This window comes from Eleutherodactylus coqui, chromosome 4 (genome assembly GCF_035609145.1).
Source record: "Eleutherodactylus coqui strain aEleCoq1 chromosome 4, aEleCoq1.hap1, whole genome shotgun sequence".
NCBI lineage: Eukaryota > Metazoa > Chordata > Amphibia > Anura > Eleutherodactylidae > Eleutherodactylus > Eleutherodactylus coqui.
The window spans coordinates 204,654,778-204,677,324 of record NC_089840.1 but is presented as its reverse complement, the minus strand read 5'-3'; the positions used below and the strand labels follow the sequence as shown (position 1 = coordinate 204,677,324).

The following is a 22,547-nucleotide window of genomic DNA, read 5'->3' as shown; positions in this document are numbered from 1 at the left end:
AGTAAGAAGGGTCAGTGGCAGGAGAGGGAAGCGAACACATTGTGCCCATCATGTTCAGCTTCCCGACAGAACACATTATTCAAGTCTGGGGAATAGGGTAATCGACCGTACCAACTATTTTATGCTAGACCACAAGGGCACAAAATACTAAACCCATATTATACCCAACACCACCAGACATTAATCGCCTCTTTTACCCTAGAAACCACCAAGGAAGGTGGCACTACGCCACTTGCCGATATGGCTATGTACTGAGGCTTTTATTTCTGGGGTGGTCCCATAGGGGCCAATAATTGCCTGTCCACAAGCTTATCTAAAAGGAAAGAGAAATCCTTAACGCAGAGATAAGGTTACAGACCTAAACCGTAGACCTAGCTCTCGTTGCTGTCAGTACTAAATGTGGCTTGGCACAAGATCAGCGCAGGCAGGGAAGCTCTTACGCAGCACGCATTCATATTTATAGTATGAGCAGAGCATTATTTTCCTCTTTTATCCTAATAATGTGTGCAGACTAAAGAAAAGGTAATATGGTAAGTAAGGCAGTGAATGACCTAAATTTCCATACTCTCACTTCTTTGTGTGTAATGCATTCGTGCTGTTGTCTCATCAGCAGCGAGCGAGCAGCTGGCAGCCGCCCAAGGAGGCGAAGAGCGGCAATAAAAGTGTGAAAGTATTTCAGCAAGAAAGGAGGGGTCAGAGCCATATTCGGCTGAAAATGTGTGGAACACCCACTTATCAAGATACAAACAACGCGTTTCGCTTGCTTTTCTTAACTAAAGCATGTAATAATTAGAACAGGTTCACCCCTATACACTTTTGTGCATTTTTACCATATGTAAGAAATAAAACAAAAATAAAATAAAGAATAGGATTATAAATTCTAACCACAAAAACTGGTTACAAATCACTAGTCGGATGTCCTGTCTAGGATGTACATCCAATTTATACAGTATTTATTACAGGCTGTAATTTACAGTGAGACCTGTAATACCAGCATACATAGTTCAACATAAAACAGTCAACACCACAAGTCATAAATACGTAATCCATAACTAACTATTACTAGCTACAAAATTGTTACTCAAAATTCCACTAATGATGACGCTCTGCAGCAACAGTAACTTGGCAGGCGTCCATCATGCAGGCATCTCTTACAGTATTTCATCGTTAACTGCAAGCTTTTAGCAACGGGCACTGGAACTAATTTCAAATGGCACAGATACTCATATGTACATGAGCTACTGACTAGGCACTGCATTGGGTACAGTTGATAGGAGTTGATGGGGAAAGTGAGAGACTAACAGCTGACATCAGCAGGGAGAAAGTAAAGGGCTGCAGTAAATCTCTTCTTACTCTGCTCCACAGTAAACGGAATGGATTGTGCAGCCTGCAGTAGGACGACACCATTACAAGCGAGACAGCACTCATTTTCAAATACTAGATTAAAAAACTGAGATTAAACAGATATGCTTATCCTAACACAGGGGTGTTAAGGTTGCCTTCTAAGGCACCCTAAGGGCCGATTGGGATTGTAAAACTATCGTTGGGGCTTGTTCACATGAGCTTATTTTTTCACACAATGTGAAAAAAACAAAAAACAGCACGATTTTGATGCATATTACATACAGTAATAGACGGCTGAAATGAATGGGCCGGTGAAAATACACAATAAATACGCAGGAAACCTGAATATTTGTGCACCATTTCAATGGACCCGTCTGCATATTTTTTTGGGTGCATAAATACGCCAAACCAGATGAAAGAGGAGTAAGCCATTTTCATTGGACACAAGTACGCAGCATATTTACGGGACCTGAATGTGCCTTTGTGAATAAGCCCCGATATGGTGCTCCATAGTGGTCCCCTGGTAATAGTGCCCCTGGCAGTAATGTCCCCTATATTGGACCCAGTACTAATTAAAGACCGACCACCCCCCCTCCCCGTAGGAGTCCCAATATTAATAGTTACCCCCTTATTGTCCTCTGGCCAGACAGCATCCCTACAGGCATTCACCCCACCCAGGCTTCAGGTCCGTCTGGCAGTGCAGTCTGACACCGCTGACATTTTCCCTTAGCACCTACTCTGCATACAGGATGGTGCATGCAGATGCCGGCGGGATGAAGCGGTCAGTGGTCAGACTGCTAGACCTGCAGGCTACGTGAGTAAAATTCTGCACGGCTGGCAAGCTACATTCGGCCGCTGGCCACGTCTCTCTTTACAAGTTGTGTCAATTACTGAAAGTTTTGTTCAGATTTTTTGATGCAGTTTTTGTAGTAGTTTTATAAAAGGAGGTCGAGTATTAACTGTCCTTTATACACAGAGTACAAAAACAGTCCTTGATTTAACATTCTATTGCCGTTGGAAATCAAGGACTGTTTTTGAGCTTACCGTGTACTTTTCTCCTAAAAAGCGGCTTCAAAAAACCTTGACAAAACCTGCACATGTGACCGCGCACAGAGGCCGCCGCACCGCCTGCAGGTGACAGGTAGAGGCCCACAATTATGTATTCCTAATAAATAGCCTAGCAGTGAGATTCATCAGGGTCTCCCTGGCACAGTTCTCTTTTAATTTGAGAGATTTAACCTTTTTACAGCACATGGTGGTACTTGCCGCTTCATAAATCATTGATAAAGAATAGCACCTCAAGCACCGCGTTCCAGTTTAATGTGTTATTATTCTGCCATTGCCAGTAATGTGCATTAGTGAAATGAACTGTGCTAGAGGGAAAACTATTGTTTTATACTGTATGTACACAGATCAGAGCAACCGTGCTGCATAGTCCGAGAATATCCAATGCCTATGCATCACAATTGGCATATTTGTGCATTTAATTAACAAACGATTATTCAGAAACCCAGCCGAATTTGCCATTTAAGGTAATTAAAGTGTAGTTAAGTTTCCAGGTCCAATAATGCATCAGCACAGCATCACATAACCAGCTAAGAACCAGTACCATCTTTGCCCGCTGGGAGGACAGTGTTTTCACTACCCTATATTTTCCTAAAGATCTGAAGATGCCAAGTATACAGTCAGGAGCACAAGCTGTCAAATTCATTCTAACTGTATGAAAGGAGCCTCTAATCAACACTGTTATCAAGAGTTACTCTCGCCCCCCACATTGAAGAGCCTGTGCAGTACAGTCCATGCAGTGACTGAAACAGCGACTCCTGGAGAGAGCAGACAATTCCCAGATCAAAAAGAAATAACCAAAGTGATACTAGCTGACACATCGACACCTATGTGGGGGAAAATTAATGATATAAAAGTAAAAAATTATATATATATATATAAAAAATTTTTAACCAGACTGGTCCTTTAACTCCTTGGGGACCTAGCACTGTAAACATACAACGCTTGATCCTGGGCCTTAGCCAAACGGAGAGGTACGGCACAGGATTAATGCCTTAGCTGAGGACCTAGAGAAGGGAGAAGTTATTTATTTATTTATTTTTTTACTGCTTCCGCCTTCTCCTTTCCAGTCTGCATAGCACTCAGTAAGTGCAATGCACATAAGAGTGAAAGTATCACTTCCACTATGCAACTTGGCGATCACATGACCACCAGGTGCCCTCTGTCACAGCAGAGATGCAAGGGATGCTTTCCCTGTAACTGGGGCTCCTATGGATGCCTCAGCTACAGTGGGAAAGTGAAACAAAACAAAAAAAAAAAATGTGAATGTTCCCCAGAAGTATGACATCATGGTGGACATATACTTTTAACTGTTTTTACCATCTAAGTAAAATAAAAAAAAATATATAAAAAATGTATACATATAACAGTGATCCAATGTCAACCAAAACAGTGCCATATGCGCCTGCAGCAAAAATAATTTCGGTAGCTAAAAAGGGGAAAAAAAATAGGGCAGTTAAACCACCACATGGGTAAAATCTTTAAAAAGTGTCTGGTCCTTTAGATACAAAACTGCCTGGTCCTTAAGGGGTTAAATTGCCAGCGTCATGAGATTATGGCAGTCATGTGATGTTCATAAGGTGATAGTCAAAAGTTTGGCAGAGAAGGCTTAGAGGCAAAATAGTTAAAAAAAAATTTAAAAAAATCCAGTACTAAATTCTCCTTTCTGGTATCCCTCCTGTAGGTTTTCATCAGTGGATACAACCCTGGCAGGTCCGGCCACATTCCCCAGTTAATGAGCAGCAGTGTCTTGTGCGCTAGCGGTAGAACACAAGCCCTGGAGATGACAGAAATCAGATGCACAATAAGTAGCGCTGATGGGTAATGTACATTTTCCAATAGGCTCATTATATCAAACACTGTTTAAACTAGCGCAGAATCCAATACTCCGGCGTATAATTGCTTGGATCTCATATTCCATTCATGTCCAAAACCGCAAGGTTTATTACAGCAATTTATAATGCACCCACACTGCAGACGATCTACTGGAGAGACGGGCGCTCTATACTGGGCACCTAGAGCTTCCTCATCTATGGCCAGAGGAGGGGTGTAGAGAGTGAAGGGTATTGTGTGTTAGACCAGCATTATTATAGAAAACCATTCCTACCAACTCATTTACAGAGGTACAAGGCTCCTTCCAGGTACCACCTAAGGCATGCTCCACCTAGCTATGGGGTACTCCCATCTTACAACATGATGCATATTGTTAGGATATACCGTCACTATCATGGGTGCAGCTCCAACCTCTAGAGACCCTACTAAACAGAATGTATCATCAGAAGATAGTTTATTCATGAAGTCATGTTTTCATGAACAAAAAAAAAAAAAAAAAAAAAAGAACACATTTAATTTCCATGTCGCTATGTACACTTTAAAGGAAAAAAATTCTTGCATTTCTTGAACTTTTTATTGGACCTCTAAGCTCAAGACTGGATTCACAAGGGTGTATTGATGCATGAAACCTATTGCACATGCAATGTGCAAATAACAGAACCCATTGATTTCTGCAGAAAATGGACACATGTGGCACTACTTAGGAATTTGGCCATTTCATTGGTTAGCAAGATCGCCGTGGTTTTCTTAACAAGCGCAGTTGCGAACGATTTGCATGCTTATGAAGTACAGTAATAGCCGCTGCTGCCCGTGGAAATATGCAACTTACATTCCACAAAGTCATGCACAAATACGCTTCTGCTCATGTGAAGCCAGCCTAAGGCCTGTGTCACACCAACGCATTTGTACGTTTTGATTTCAATGGGTTTGTTCACATAAGCGCACTTGGTTCATGCAAAAAATATTTAGCATGGTCCATTATCCTGCGTACAAAAAAATAGAACATACTGAACTAATTAACTTAATTGATCATTTTAATGAACAGGAGCATGCTCGCATGGTTTTTTTGTTTTGCATGCACAAATTAGCACGATTCGCAAAAGCTATAGCAAAACAAACGCAGATGGGTGCATAAATGCACTTACACCCATGTGACACTGGCCTAAAAAGTAAACTGACAGTTCCTGTTCTGTATAAAGTCCAAGGGTCACAAGACTGGAGATGACTCATTGACTTTTATAAGAGTGTTCTAGGCATGTGCTGTGACCCGTGCAGAAGTTATTGTGCAGGAAGGGGGAGGAGGTGAGCTGTGATCAAGTATTGTGAATAGTGGACCCTGTATTATCTACAGGAAAGTGTTCGTAGACAAATGAAAAGCTCTCTATAGAACAGGAAATGTCAGCCTATTAGAGCGAGTGAAAACTGCAGAATATTGGGATTTTTACTTTTAAATCTACATTGTGACATAAAGGAAAGATTTAATCTAAAAATTTAAATAAAAAATAGTTTACCGACGATAGATTCTTTTTAGGAGTGAAGCGGCTGCAGCACTGAGTTGCACTGCGCACCTTTCTAAGTATTCCTTGCAGGTCAATATTCCCAGCTGAGTAAGGAACGGTTCCCTGCACTGTGATTGGCTGTCGAGCAGAGAACAGGTAAAGGGAAGCTACAGTATATGTTCCAGCAGCGCACAAGAGCAGATCATAAAACCATGCCACATCCTAGCAATAGGTTGTCTCTTTGTAAGGTGGACATTCCCCTTTTAGGGCAGGTTTCACACAGGCTTATTTCTTATTTATAGGAGAAAAAAAGCCCATTTTTGGACAGCTTTTTCTTGTGGCAAAAAGCTGACCGGAAACCACCTGAGCCGTTCGGCTAGGGGGAAAAAAACGCAAGTGTGTGGGAGCCCTCAAGGAGTCAGCATAAACGGCATTAAGACCCCTGAAAACTAGTCCTGCAAATATGTAGAACAGAAAGGTTTAACCTCTCGTTCCTTTCTGATCAGCTCCAATGCTGGGTGTAAAGGAAAACTTGACTGTTTTGACTCCATTGCATATTAGGAGAAGGTTTCTGCAGCAGAAAGCTACAGCTTGACATTCTTTACTAGCATGCATCCTATACCCCATGTTTCCTTAGTTCCAAATTATTTATATATATATATATATATTTGGAACTAAGGAAACATGGGGTATAGGATGCATGCTAGTAAAGAATGTATATATACACACACACACACACACACACACACACACACACACACACACCAAAAACTTGCTACAAAAATGCAACTGCAGCACAAACCTTCCTGTCAAACCCCTAACATAAATCTAATAAGATCTTCAGTAGATAAAATAGGCGAACTCTGCTGCTGATCTAAAAGATCACAAGAACTTACCAACCAGATGAGCATCTCAACAAACAGTATAAGCAACCACGCAAGCAATACATTATGTCCTTTACATCAGATGGTCAGAAACTACTGTTGGATTAATCCCTTCCTTTAGGCGATATTTATGGAGTAGCAAAGCCTCATCAACCAGGTCTGCCCAATTATCTGCACAGTGCACTGGAGAAGAACACAACGTGGAGAAGTGAGGTCTTGTTCCAAAGTGCTTCTGAATGAAGTAACCCACTCACAAGGGTTTATAATGCAATAAGTAGAAGTACATAATAGTCCAATCATTATGGACGACACCCTATGTAACACCTTCTTGCAGTGTAACAATAACAAATCATTCTAAAAAGTTTGATAGTACTTATGATCTTAATTTGATTACTACAAAAATTTGGACATAGTGACCAAATATGTTCTCCAAGAAACACTCAACCACCTTACCCCCTGTCGAGCATCTAGGACACACTATTTTCATAAACTTTGGGTGAAGCTATATTAACCCCTTAAACAAGTATAAAGCCCAATGCACATGGGCGTATTTGCATTGCAGATTCTGGAGTGGGCGTCCGCCTTCGAATTCCGCAGTAAACATTGCCCATAGATATGCTATAGAAAAATCGCTTTTCCATGTCCACAAGTGGAAATCCATTAGGATTTTCCACTCGTGGAGGGAAAATTGCAGCATGTTCTATTTCGGCGTGGATTCCCTGTGAACAGCTTCCATTGAAGTCAATGGAAGCCATCTGATCCATGGCCTGTCCACAGCATTCACTGTAGACGGGCAGCGAATTCCACGTCCTTGTCTAGCGATGGCGCGGCGCCATCTGTACTGCGTCGGCTGACATGTCCACATTACAGCTAAAGAACAGGTAACGCAGGGGTCACCAGGTCAGATTCTGCTGCGGGATCCCGAATGCGTAATCCGACCCAAACCTCAACTGACAAAATATCAGTATCGGCTTTTCCTTAAACACCAGATATGTAGTCTTTTTTTGCAAAACAAAAGGGGAAAACGAGCAAAACACAAGAGAACACACTAGCTGGTCTCGCTTATCAGTTAAATGTGTAGAAAGTCTAGCAGAAAATAGGTAATTTCTTGTTTGCTGTTTCTAGAACAGTGCTGCAAAGCGCAATTCTCAGTCAACATGTGTATCTGACGTGTTCTTTCCGCAGCACATAGGAGAGGAGCTCAACCTTCTGCCAGATCCAGTGACGTCAAGGGAATACTACGAGGAATCTCTCTTTGCTCAGGATACAGACATGAAAGGGCACGGCTAACCTAGTTAGGATATGAAATTAAGCAGTGAATCCATTCATCTCCTCTAGAAGGATCCCTGCTTCTGCATCCTAGCAACAGTCTATCAGACCCCATAACAATGTACTTTCCGAAGCAGTCTTGGAGATTTCTTCTGCTTGTATTAACAACTTGCCTCCAATTCCTAACATACGTAACCTCCTTAATAGAGTCCTACTGTAGATTTTGGCTCATCACAGCGGTCTGAAGACATTTCCAGATGCAATAATCCAAACACGAAAAAAATTGCGAAAAATCAGTCCCTTACTAAAAGGAAGTTGAGTTGTTGCCAAAACGGGATGGAAAGAAAAACCTTTTTGTTTCATTCAAAGCCAAGATTTTTGTTTTTTTTTGTCACGTTCCATTGAGCCATGTGGACTTCCAAAAGATACCCTGCTGAATATCTAATCAGTATTTTGGACTTTTTTTCTAATTACGGTCTATGGAAAGAACACAGAGCGGAGTTATATTAGTTGCCATCCGTCAGCCGCGCCGTTGCCCCTTGGAGTCTCCAGTTCTTGGGCTCCATTTCCAGTCTTCCAAGATAGCAGCTGCAATCTGTTGACTACCTAACCCACTCTGTACATTGGTACTGTTACACTATCAATGCGCTACATCTGCCTTCTCACTGGCCAGCACTGCTCACATGATCGTCGGCCAATCAGAGCTGTGTGAAGTGCCTTGAACTACGGATGCGATGTACTTTATGTGATTGGAATAGCACAACAGCAATATTGCAAGACTGAAAACACAAAGCGGCAGATCCAAGGGACAACAGTGCAGAAGACAGATGGTAGGTATTTGAGCTCCCAACCTCCATCCGCTCTCTAGATAAAGCGATTTCCTGACATGGGATGAATTTTTAAGAACCTGGTAACCGCAAAAATGTTCAAGTCGCTCTACGCTGCTAGCTGATTTCCAACATCACTTCCAGAACAGCTCTCTTCTACAGCACCTACAAGTTCAGAGCTCAGTAGCATTCCCTGGTAACTCAAAGTTATTAACAGTAGATAGGGAATGACATCTAATGTTTGCACAATCCCTTTAAGGTAATTAAGATGAAGCAGTCAATTCATTATTTGCTTTGTTTCGTTACCATGATGACAAAAAAAACAAAAAAAAACAAAAACATTTTGATGCATTTATATTGCATTTAATAAAAAAAACAAGACAACACCATTAAAACTACCTTTAGCAGGTTGTAAAGCAGTAGTAGAACTAGCACTAGCAAGAAAGCAAGAGACAAAAAGTAGTTAATGACTGCAGGATCAGACTACACACATGGTTGGTTTGTAGTTTAACCAAGGAGCATGACTGCATGGTTTTTTGGTTTTCGATTTTTGTTTTTGGCCCACAGCGATTAGATGGGCATTGAAGCTTGGCAGCCCTCGGAGCCTTCATTAGGCCCCAAGCTGCCATGCTAACCAATTGGCACCTGGCGATCTTGCTTTATGGGGGGAGTCATGATGGAAAGCCAGAGAGGCACGCACCCTTTGTCTTAATGCCAAGATGCGCAGTTAGATTTGACCTTGGCATCCAAGTAGTTAACAACCGTGATTGGAGCCAACTCCAAAAAGCAGCTGTTGCCAGTTGCTATCAGAAACAGTTGATTGCTGCCAGGTATGTAGCGGACTCTACTCCCGAGCCTGCATGATGGACGGTATATTTACAGGATGAGGTCAGGAAGTGGTTAGAAGGGCAAATCTGAAGTCAAATAAGTAGAGCTAACACTGAATACACACGTCCATCTGCCTATGGCCAGCTTTAATTAGTAAAATATTTAGTTTTATTTTTTGCAACCGTCATAGTGAAAACTTATAGTCTAAAGATAAAAACCATCAAGTCCAGGATGCACGTACATCAGATATAATCTAATCTTTGGCAAAAGCCTAAGAACTCATTCAGCAGTTTCTACTGGCCCCATTCACATAGTCCCTGGGGGAGGATGTGCATTAAGCCTTAACTTCTCTCTATACTAGAAATTACATCTGATTCACTGCAGACTTCCCTATCCTTGAAGGACCCATTCATTAAATAAACATGCGGAGGGTTAATACATAGCCATGCTATATATAAAAATCAAGAAATTTATGAAACCGTGGCTTGTAAGGCCAGAAAGACATGACCACATTTCAGCTGCGTTTCTGCGTTGGCAAAAGAAGTACATCCCTACCAACATAGAAATATATGAAGCTCCGAAATCGGCTCAGATGACTTGCGGTCAGGTGTCCGTATTGTGGGTACAAATAATAGTAGTCGAGATATGGTTGCGTGTTTGCGGTTAAGGATGTGGTGACAGCTGGTGGCCATGGGGCCTGGTTCAGACTTGTAGCTATCTGGCCTACCCTTAGGACTGGTCTAAGACTACCACTGAGAAGTTTGGGGACATTTAGATGACCGGTACAGGTTAGGAAGTGTTCACCCTGGGGCTGATATACAACAGAATATCCGCTGCTGATGAGTAGCAGAGATCCTACCTACCTCCAAGGCATTTGGTGCGTATTTTAACATGCCTTTCTGTGCAGAATTTACCTGCTCATTGAGAAAAGGAGAGTTCCGCAGCAGAAACAGCGATAAAATTTACATGCTGCGGAACTTAATTCCGTACTGCTTGTCAATTTCTGCATGGATTTTGTGCTGATTTTTTCCGCAGCTTGTCGAAAACATTTTTTAAAATGTTATCCACTTAGCTGCTACTGTAAATTTTGCGAAACTCCCATGTGGTAGGGACTGCATGGAAATTCCACAGCAAATCGGCCTCGTCTGGACTTCCCTTAGATTAAAGTTGAGGAAAGTGGACTTTCAACCAAAATAATCAGTCATTGGGTGAGATATGACAAAAAAAAAAATTATACATACATATACACGTTTTACCCAAACGATGACAAACAGTAGTCATCTGGAAAGAAGTTTGCAGCATTTGAGTATTTCGACCGGCTGTCGGTAAGATCTTCCATTAAAAGATTGTTCGCCCTTTGAGAAAATCTCCCAGAAAGTTCATTTCTCCACAGCCCGGTGTGGATAGGTGATAGCTTGCTGAGATGGGGATATCTCTTTAAATGCGGCTATGATTTACACTCCCATATTCCATCCAAAGTCTGATTCATATCTAATAGTAAAGCCAACGCGCCCCGCAGACTGCTTCCTGCGGAGTACAGCCGTCTCACATTACACATCCACCTATTATCTCTATGTTATAATCTAAAGATACTAGGTCAGGTCTGCCGCTTCATTTGGTGGGGGTGGAAGGTCAGGAGATGTACGCTAGACCTCAGGAGGACATATAGCACATTTCTTGCCCGTTTTCTCGAGCACTCAGAGCCGTTATGACTACAGCATTCCAGAGCCAAGAATAATTAACAAAGGCCTCGCGCCTGCAGTGAAGAAGTATATAAGAGTAAGATAAATTAGAGGTGACTTACCTGGCGTGAACTGGCCACCCTGGATGGGGCAGTCCGTCATGCCTAAAGTCCCTCTAGGCAGTAAGAGAGCAGAATGATCTGCGCCACCCAACATGGAACGATGCACAAATGTATAATAAATGAATTGGACTCACCTGGTGCTAGGCGGGAGCCCTATAGAAATAGCGGGGTACCCGCCTGCACCAAAGGGCCTGATTCACCTGTAAAAGGGACTTGAAATGATCTGGAGTCCGGTAAGCAGCATGAAAAATGTGTCCCCAGGAGGAAAAAAATATTCCCAAATGGGGGATAAGCAAATCCAAAAAAAAGGTATATCCGCGCTAATGCCGGTAGATACAAAAAGATTGTTCTCCAGGAAAGATGTGAATTAAGTAGTGCCCACAGCACATTTTATTAAAAAAATGCCAGAACTGGCTATTTCACAATAATAAAACAAACTGCACAAACGTATGCACAGGTGTCAAATAGACAATTCACAGATGTATAAACAATCTGCACAACGGGATGCTACGCGTTTCGGCGTCTTAATATGCCTTTTTCATGCCTATGTTCATAGATAATCTTTTTATAATAATGCCCACTTGCTGAGGGCTTAGAGTATGGCTTCTACTAGTTTTATTTTAAAATAAAGTTTTTGAATGATTTTGAAAACTTATTATAAAAAGTGCCAATATATGGCCCCTTATGTTTTGTGGGATGTTATTCTAGCTTACCGTTTGTATTTACATATCAGTAATTCTTACCGTACTTTTCTATTCCTTTTAGGGCTCATGCCCACGGACGGAAATTTTATGCTGCAGGAATCCCGCGGGGATAAACAAAAAAGTCCGCGCTGCGATCACAGAAAAATGCGCTTTTTACCACGTTTTTCCGTGGTCTCCATTACTACTATATTAATGGAGACCTCCCACCATAGAAAAACGCGGTAAAAAAAAAAAAACGCTGCAATTTTCCTCCTGTTGCGCAAATCCATGCAGAATCCCGCATATGAGAACTGAGCTATTAGGTGTGATAGAGCCCAATAGCTGCGTTATTCTGCCACAGATTTACGCTGCGGGGAACGTGGCATAAATCCATCTGAGGGCATTAGCTCTTATTCAAATTATCTTTTAGGCATCTTCAATTTTTTCGTATTTTTATTTTATTATAAATAACTCATTATATTTCCATTTAATAGCCATTTTAGTCCTCAGATTTTCTAACCTTTACACCCTTCTTAAGGACTCTTTTATTCCATCTGAAATGCCACAAAGTCAACCACAAACATACGCCCAGGGAGGTCTAAAGTTTGTTGGACTGAGGGTTTTCCCACGCCCAGACGTGGAACGCCAGCAAACACTATGTCGAAAAATAGCGCCAAAATGTATGCAACAGCGGGAGTTTACAAGCACACGCCTACTGGTGTTTGAGCATGATAAATATGCCACTAGATATGTGGCCCATTATGTGATGGAAAAAGGGGGTGAAGCTATATCCCCGAAACGCGCTGCACACCTATTATTGTTATAAGCGTATTAGGAGAGGTCGGTCATAAGGCGAATTCGAAATAAACATTGGAAATCCTCAATTGGATCCTCTTCAAAACCCGTAGAGACACCATTGTAGTTTACTGCAAAGGAGGATTGGGGGTGTTCTCATCAGGGAATTGTTCCCAACTTCCATCCATTATTTATGGCTTGTCCCCTGTAGTGCCGGGTCGTTTTAACTATTGTCTACATTCCAGAGCGGTAATGAAGCAGGTAATGAGCTGTCACCTGGGTGGGACACTCAGGCACTTCACTGCCAGGCAAGCAGGAGTCACCCTGTAGACTACATCTACAATGCCCGCTGTTTGGGGTTTTTAGACTCAATGATCATCTTCAAAAAAAAAAAAACTGTTTCAACCAGCAAAAGTGAACGAAAGTCGCTCGGACCAAACGTGAGCCAACGCCAAACAATATTCACTCACTTTTCATTAACTTAGGCATAAGAAAAATACTTATCGTTCGGGTTAAGCAGTGCTGGTTAAGTCCTTCTCACTCACTTAGGGCTTCTTCCGATTGACGCATTTACACGTTCAAAATATGGGTTCTTTGACATGAACCATTTTCTGGCAAGCATTTCAGTTGCATGCAAAAAACAAGAGAAAAACAAGACCTGCCCGATCTTTCTGCGCATTTGTGCAGCAATGCTTCCCATAGACGTAATACAGCAGAATAAATTCCGCAGTCAAAATCCTCATATGGATTTCCCAGCGATGTGTGAGCGCACCGTCAAGGTTAATTCATACAAAGCGGGTTTGGGGTGGATTTCTCCACTACAAAACAGCACAAAATTTGCTAGATGTGAACAAACCCATAGGTGCGAATTTATTAAAACTGGTGCAATGCAGATGAAAAATAGTTCTTCACAATATCACATAACCAACCGGGTTACAGCTTACATTGGAAGAAAGTTATTTTTTTCAAAAAAAATTTGAATTATCCTCCCACTTTAAAAATTTACCTTTTTATAGAAGATGGATGCCTAAATGGGATTCTGTTTAGCCCCCAAACACCACAAAATGATCGTTATGCCTTTAAAACTATGGAGGTCTTACACCGACAGATGAACACTGCATGCAAACTTTTAAGCTCGAATTGGAAAGCCTTCAACATTGTCGACCATGGAAGATCAGCCTATAAACGTGCCTTCTGGGCGGCCCGCTGAAGGGGATCTGTCACAGTGATCGTGTGCTGCAAGCTATACGTTATAGAGCATGGAGTTGGAGAGAAGTTGATAGATCTAGTTTTCGGGATAACTATTTTCTCATTTTAATTTTTGTTTATTCCGGGGTTAGGAGTCCAGTGGGCGGTTCTGTCTGTGATTGACAGCTGCATGCACAGGTAGGGAAGACTGTCAGTCACTGAGAGGTCCGCCCACGGGACTCCAAAGCTCAGATTAAGCAGGAATTAAAACAAAAGAAAGTGACCTGGTAGAAAATCTTTCCCCTCAAAACCTTATATCAATCGCTCAACTCCTCCTGCACGAACATGCTACCTGCAGATCGCATGGAATGTTCAACATGAGATGCAAAATGGAAGGCAAGCAGCATTTTACAGCAAGCATGCATGTGCAGGATGATTCTACAGCAAACGGTGCACACGCACATATTGCCAGCTGCTCATTTAGGTGCCCAGAATACCCAAAAGCAGCTGGAGAGAAACCCCAAATAAAGGTTCTGCCCACATATCACCACTTGCATTGCCAGCCCCATACTCTTATATACAGTACAATCAGAGAACAGCTAAAGGCTCAGGAGTCCAGATGCAAGAGTTCTGCATGGGTGCCATACACATCTTTCCTCTGCATAGTTGGGTCTCTATTAAGAAGCCCGTTGATGCAGCACTAGCAAGCAGGGGGCACTTCTAGAATCTAAATGCAGAGTCCCAAAGCAAAATCGGTAACATTGCCCCCTAACCATTCATGTGCCTTATATAATACTGGTGCTTTCTTATACAATAGAAGGGCCTTTGGGCCCCCTAAGGCTCCATGGCCCGGTAGTGACTGCTACCTCTGCACCACCCATAGCTATGCCCCCGGGTACAATCAACTGACAAATAGGCCTAAAAGCAAACGCAACTCCTATTAGCACAGCCTTGGGCTCCGTTCACATTAGAATCATGGCTTCTCTAATAACCAGGCCATGACCACTGCGACGTATGCCAACAGATCCAGATAACGATGTCTATGTGCACCGACGACCAGGCTCCAATAGCCACCATAAACCTCTCCAAATGCAATCTATTCTGATTCCCTAAACAAGACGGTTTGGGCAGTGAACTAACGTAACTGCATAGAAAAAGCAAATATTTTAGTGAGCCGCTACCGAGAGCTCGGTAATCCACCCCGTGCCCGGACGCGCACCGCTTCCTGTCCGCAGTCGCCAGCAGCTCCATCAGCCGCATTCTGCTCATTGACTAACACAGCTTTACAAGAAGATATTCCATATTAACACGGGCATATTTTATTAATGAGATACTTCCTACCAAAAATAGCTGCAAGATGCAAGGCTGCCAGAATGCAGACAGGAAAGTGCCAAAAGAGGAAATTAGGAGTACAAGATCCCGGCACCTGGACGACGCTGCGCTTGGTTTACGGACAATGATTGGTCTCCACCACCTGTTCAGTAAGTGACACAAAACCGCACTGACAGATACATTTACACTAGCGGGGAGAACATAAACATTACTTATAGTACGGTCTTTAAAGGGGAGGTCTCCTTAGAGTTCTGTCAAGGACAAATATTATTGTATCAGCAGAATATTTCTCCCTCGTTACCGATCAGAAAGGGTATCATCGCTTCTTAGGGAGAGCACCAAGAAGGTGAGTGAGGAGATTTATAAGGCCATGCATGCTCCTCTGGGTAATATGCAAATAAGAAAGATGGAATCTCTCTATACCATCACATTGGTCTTAATTAGGTGTTTTTGCATCTTATCAAGTAAGGGCATATGGCTGCGACCTCCGAGACCGTCAGCAATCCTGAAAATGAAGGGGAAACCGCTGTAGTTCAGCGCTGCCTCTACTTAACCACTTAAAGACCAGGGTGCTTCAGTCCTAAAGGACTAGACACTTTTTTTACCCATATGGTGGTTTTATGGCCCTATTTTCCATTACCTGGTCTACCACGATTTTTTTTTTAGGGGTAATGTGTACAAAACTTTAATTATAATTACGTTAAAATAAAAGTAGAGGAGTGGGTTCGACAGCGAAAAAACACACATATATATATATATATATATATATATATATATATTTTTTTTTTTTTTTTTTTTGTTATTTCACCCTTTTTTCCTAGCTAGAGCATCCATAGGAGTTTCAGTTAGGCCGCCTGCACATGACCAGATTCGCATGAGGAATCCGACCGTGCTCGGTTAGCGACTCTAGCGTACCTCTCCGCCGTCTTCTAATATGTGCTGCGGATGTGCCGGCCGACACACATGCACAGTACAAATTGGGCTGCGCCATTGCTAGGCGATTATGCAGATCCCGTGACCTTTCCGCAATGATGATTGGGGAAGGGCTTCGGGCAGATGGCTTTCATTGACATCAATGCAAGCCGTCTACACAGAATCACATCATGCTGCGATTTCTTCTCGCAATCGGTTTCCGCTCATGTAGAGGAAATCGCGTTTCCGCCTCACAGGGAATACACACCCCAAGTCTGACAGTGGTCACTGGCAGAGCTGGTCAGGGGTCTGCTTATACCCTGCAGGTCTGACATGCAGGGAGTCGTTTTCTGTCAGTTGATCAGCGATTGCCATGCAGGAATTAACACAGTAGCTTTCTGCATTTTCAACAGAGTTTGCTGAGCCTGTAAGTGAGAAGGCAGAAGCAGTTAAAAACCACTTCTACCTTTTCTCCTCCGGGTCCTCGGCTGTGTCTGACAGCTAAGAACCCGACCTGCGCCTACTAGATTGCAGTAGCTTTCATCTGGTGCCGTATTTTTACTAATCAGCCAAGATTAAAGCCTAGAATCAAGTACCGTACATTTATGACGCTTGGTCCTTAATGGGTTAAAGGGGATGTCCCAACATTTAAAATTGGTTCAAAACTACTCTGTCCTTTCTGATTGAGGCTGATCAGGACGTGCGACTGCTGCATCGGCCACAGCAGGGACAATCTGCAGCTACGAATTGGAGGCAGCAGTCACATGTCCTTGAGCAGCAATCAGGAAGGACAGCGCAGTAATTTAACAATTTTATGTGGTGGGAGAATCCCTTTAAGGACTTCAGATGTATATCACTCATTCGTGTGTGCACCCATTACTGTCAGTAGGACTGTTCAAATGTGTTTTTTTGGGGGTTTTGTTTTGTTTTTTAATGTGTTAGGGTGCGTTGACACGTAGTGGAGATGAATGCAGATTTTCTGAAAATCTGCACCAAAATCCATGTGAACTTCTGCACCTTCGATGCAAATCTTGACACAGACTGATGCAGATCTTCAGCAGCTTTCAGCCCTTCAGTTGAAAGGGTGAAATCTGCTGCGAATCCACATCAAACACAGTGTCAAAAACTACTCCAAATGGGGCGGTTTTCGGTACAAATCCACACCAAAGTTCACAGCACAAAATATATTGCAGATTTTGGTGCGAATGCACCAAAATCCGCAACATGTGAAGTGCCTAAAGGGGTTTTCCGGGACTTCGCCATTGATAGCCTAATCAGAACGTAAGTCATCAATAGTTGATCAGCAGGGTCTGCTATTTGGTATCCCCACCTATCAGCTGATGGTAGGGGCCACAACACTCTTGCAAGCACCATGGCTTCATGTACATTCAAGTCAATGGGACCAACCTGTAATACCAGACCCAGCCACTATAAAATGGACAGCAGTGGTACACGATATGGACTCAAAAGACCAGTCATTTCAGTCAGCTGATCGGTGGTGATCCTGAGTGGCGGACCCTACCAATCAACTACTGATGACCTATCCTGAGGATAGGTCATCAAAAGATTATAATTAGTCTTTATTCTGTGGACTGATTGCTGTTCAATGCTATTTGGCAAATACGGGTCAGCAGCTTTATAAAATAAAAACTTCAAAGTTATTTTTTTATTGCGCTCATAAATAATGGAATTTCTAACTAAGCTCAGAAAACCCTTTTAAGACCAGTTTTGGAGATTGTAGCTCAGCTCCTATTCACTTTAATGAAGCTGAGCTGCAGTAGCACACAGAAGCGTATGGTTGCAGCTGACCAGGACCAGTGACTGCCAATCACATGTCACAGCAGTGACTTTTTATAGCCAGTGATTGGCTGCAGCAGTCACATGTCCGGGTCTGCAGCAGCCAGGGAAGACACAGTGGCTGTAAAGCAATTCTATGCTGTGACAAAACCCCTTTAATGTAGGTTGGGGAATCCTCATTCAAAAGGATCAATGGAAGGTAGAAAGTAAGGCACCGAAAGTCTTCAAGAGTAGTAAGATGGGAAAAGTAACACCCGCTCATGCATCAGACAGCCGTCACTATGACTATTGGTCCCTTTACAGGGGATGTCGGCAGGCACCAAGCATCACTCCTCTGCTTGCACACCGGAGTGATGATTGCCCACAGAATGGAGGCAGAGTGAGCCAGAGATCTCTTCCAGCCATCTGCCTCCAGAGTAAACAGGTAGTCACTCAGATGAGCGGCATGTTTAAAGGGGGTCGACAGTCGCTCAGTTTTTAGGCGAGCTGAAAACCGTGCAACTAGGACAAGTGAGCGATTCTCGCTATTGGGTCCGGTATTTCCATGGAAAGACGGTCGCCCGTTATTGCTTCTTGGGGCGATGACTCAGGTGACTGACTGCCTTATTGCTTGGGCTTCCACGCATTAGTGATAATTGTCGAGCGAACGTAGGCGGAGTGCGCCAGAGATCTCTTCCAGAAGCCGTCTCCATCACTGTGGACAGGCAGTGCTCAAAGACGCGCGAGAAGTCACCCACTAAGCTGAAAAGAGGTGATTTCTCGCTCCCTACACTGTTGGGTCCTGCAATAACACAGGACTACACATGGCGTTTACTATAATGAAGGCCATTTGGTGCTGTTTGGTTACATTAAAATGGGGAGCCTTGGGGATTCCCTTTCCTGCTCCCCAAACAGAGCAGGAAGACAGCCCCGCTGCAGATGCGAGACCGTCCTGAGGCTACATTCACACAGGCGAGCGCCTAGACAATACGACAAGCAGCGTTTTTTTTAACTCGCAGCATCGCTCGTGTGTATGACCGCCTTCTAAAGAATGGAGATCATAGTCACACGAGTTTTGTAACTCGCGCCAGTTTCGCCCCACTAACGGCAGATCTCACAGGCCGTTTACAGCGTTTGAAACTGCGCTAAACGCTGTAAAATGCATGCATTGATTTCAATGAGGCTTCTCAGACGAGCGCCAAACGCTGTGATCTTCGAACGCCGTCTACGCCATTTTTTTGCGTTCCAGCCATTTTTAAACGCACCTCATCACCCACAGCAATGATGGCGTGCGTCTAAAAAATGTTTTCTTCACATCTGATTTCAACGCTGTGTAACAAAAAAAACAAAAAGCTTAGTTTTCATCTTTTTTTTCTTAACTGAGTAGTGCCGTCTGCAGCGATATTTTTCTGTAAAAAGAAAAAAAAAAGGGAAACCTAAAAATGAATGAAAGCAAACATTTCCGTTTTTTTGGGACGCCATTGAATTCAATAGGAGCAAGGGGAAAAAAAAAACAAAAAAAACACACAGATCCGTTTTTTTCCCCCTTTCTCTCTTCCAGAAGCCCTGAGTTGAGTCCTAACGCAGGTGTCAGAGCGGCGCGTCCATCATTGGGTCATACAAGCAGCACACCACTACACACTGACCCCCACGCTACAGGGGAGCCTAACATATAAGGAGGTGACGGGAGGACTGCTGATCGTCTGTAGCGAGGGGACAATCCAGCAGTGTCACCTCACCAGACATGTTCTGCAGCAGCACACGGACCTGTACACGTAAGAGCAAGGAAATACACACAACATACAGGGAATTACATTGCACCGGACGCGGCATTGACACCTGCAGCGCACATGCTTACATTTTTTTTTTACAATGGCAGCGTTGGAGGGGACGGTGCCCCCCGGTTAATGACTGCAGGGGAATCATGTAGTGACATTGGTGGCAGCCCCCTCCTCCATACACACTGATCACCGGTTTGTCCTTAGACGACACACACGCCGGATGCCGACCGTGCCGCTGATTATTGGCATTTTTGGCATCAAATGCTCATAAAATAGAATAAACAGGTGGCCAAAATAAGATCTGCACCAATTCTGCATCAATCATGTGTGATGGTTTGGTGAGCCCGGACATGGTGATAGTTACTGCTGCCCTGGTACTCCTCCAGGGTGGGATGTCCGGGATGTCACTGCAGCATTCTGCCATGCCAGAAGTTGTCACACTGCACATGTCCAGGGAAGTGCAGCTGCCTCCACTGCAACTACTGCGGCTGCCTCCAAGTACACTGCAGATGGAAGGAAGAGGCTGCCCTGCAGCAAGGGAGGCGCCCCCCGCCAGCCGGCGCCCACTCACCGGGGAGGAGGAGGCAGACAATGGGGGAACACCATGCATAGTTACTAAAGCAACCGGCGCTGCAGCACTAGACGGGAGTTCCCCGGACACCCCGCCCCGGGCGACTCCCTCCTTCCCCTGACACAGCACACACTTCTCCTGCTATCCCAGCAGCTTGGCTCGCCGTGCCCGACCACTCACCGTCCTGTGAGGTCGTTGTCTGCTGACGACAAGTCCGGGGAAGCCCGCTGTCAGCCCCGCGACGCTCCTGGAGAGCACCAGCAGCCGAGATCTTCCTGCCGTAGCCGCCATCTCTCAACTGGAAGCGCACCGGAGCTCGGCGCGCAGCGCTGCTGAGTAGGCGTGTCTACACCGTGCCGCTCCAAAGTCACACAGCCAATGAAAAGAAATCGCTGGCAGAACCAGGCGTGGCCAAGAGGCAATAACCCGCCCGGCTTCCGGGATTGTTAGTGAAGCAGGCGGGGCTTGGCGGGTGGCAATTTGACATGTGCTCCGCCCATGTGGGCGGGGTTTATATTGCTAAGGATCCCGCTGTCTTCTAAAGGGGGAGATTGTGCAGAGCTCAGCAGAGAGCGCAGCCCGGCGAAGTCCGTGGAGTAATGGAGGAAGTTTAGTGCGACTTCGGGGTGCACGAGTAATAGTCCAGGCTTATTGGACTCATACATTGTAGCCCATGGAAAATGTTTACTCATTGCCGGTCTGCTTCTGATGGAGCTGTACATCCAGATATAGGCAGTGATGGACAGTATTAACCCTTTAAGGATGGTGCTTTTTTAAAGATTTTCCTCCCTACTTCTAAAAATAAAAACATAATTCTTTTATTTAACCGAATTGTCTGAGGGCTTGTATTTTGCGCAACGCGCTGAACTTTTCAATTGTACTATTTAATATACCCTATGAAATACTGAAAAACGTAAAAACAAAATTTTAAGTGGAGTGAAATGGGACAAAAAAGCCATTCCGCCATCTTTGGCAGTTGGGGAGAGGGGGGGGCTTGCTACAAAAATGACATGATAAGTTTATTCTGAGGATCAGAATGATTATGGTGATATCAAATTGATATAGTTATTTTTTGCTGTATTATTTTTAGAAAACACTTCATTCCACAGGATTCCGCAGCAAATACCGCCCATAGCATGTTATGCAAAAGTGATTCTTCACACACGAACAGAAGCTAACTGCAGTTTCCACTCGCAGATTTAAAAAAATCACAGCATGCTCCATCTCCATGCGCAGATTCCGCGTGAACAGCTTCCATTGAAGCCAATGGAAGCCATCTGATCAATGGCCCTTTCGCAATTGACAATGCAGAAAAGCCATGATGCGGGAAAAGCAGGAGTTTTTTTTAACTGTCCTTTACATGTCCAGCAGCGAGCCGCATAGACCTTTCGCAGTACAGATGAAGATTCAAAGAAAGCAAGTAGACGCGGACGCCACTGCTGCCGAGGCCCGCTTCCACTACAGAATTCTGCATGCAGAATCCAGCACTGCCATGAGCATGCAGCCAAAGGCCTCATGTCCACAGTCATAATTGAATAGCGGAATCTGCGTGGGTTACCCACGCGGATAATCCGCCGTTCAATATGGCCGTAGACTATCATTGGGCATCCGCAGGTATTTAAATATCTGCGGATGTAATTTTTTTTCCCGGCATGCGGATCGCACGCCCGGAAAAAAAACGCAGCATGCTCCATTTTTCTTCATATCCCGCACGGACAGCTTCCATTAAAGTCAATGGAAGACGTCCGATCCGCGGCCTGCCTGCCTGCAGCTGACACTATGGACATGTCATGGATCCGTGGGAAAGCAGGAGAAAAAAAGAAAAGTAAGGCGCATGCCTGGCGCATCTGCTGTGCAGGAGAAAGAAGATCTGGCTGCGACAGAGGAGACCTGCACCGCGTCAGAAGAGGTGAGTAAAATGTCTTCACACAGGTGGAATCCGCTGCGGGTCTAAAGGTGAAAAAAAAAAAAAGCACAGTTTTAGTGTTGTTCTTTTTTTCCTATGACAACATTTACCATGCAGGATAAATAATGTGTTACTTTGATAGATCAGATTTTATACACAGTGATACCAAATATGTTTATGTTTATTATATGGCAAAAAAGTTTAGTTTTAAAAAAAATAATAATTAATAAAAACTTTTTAAAACTGATTT

At 43.7% G+C, this 22,547-nt stretch overlaps 1 protein-coding gene across 1 annotated transcript in view; it reads right to left on the bottom strand.

Annotated features, from left to right (window-relative positions):
* MCU (mitochondrial calcium uniporter) overlaps positions 1-20,748 on the bottom strand; it is a 125,212-nt gene extending 104,464 nt beyond the window's left edge. The window contains exon 1 of the mRNA XM_066600577.1: positions 20,572-20,748. Coding sequence (XP_066456674.1) covers positions 20,572-20,682 — 111 coding nt within the window. The 5' untranslated portion in view covers positions 20,683-20,748. The remainder of the gene's footprint in view (positions 1-20,571) is intronic.
* Positions 20,749-22,547: the final 1,799 nt, after the last annotated feature.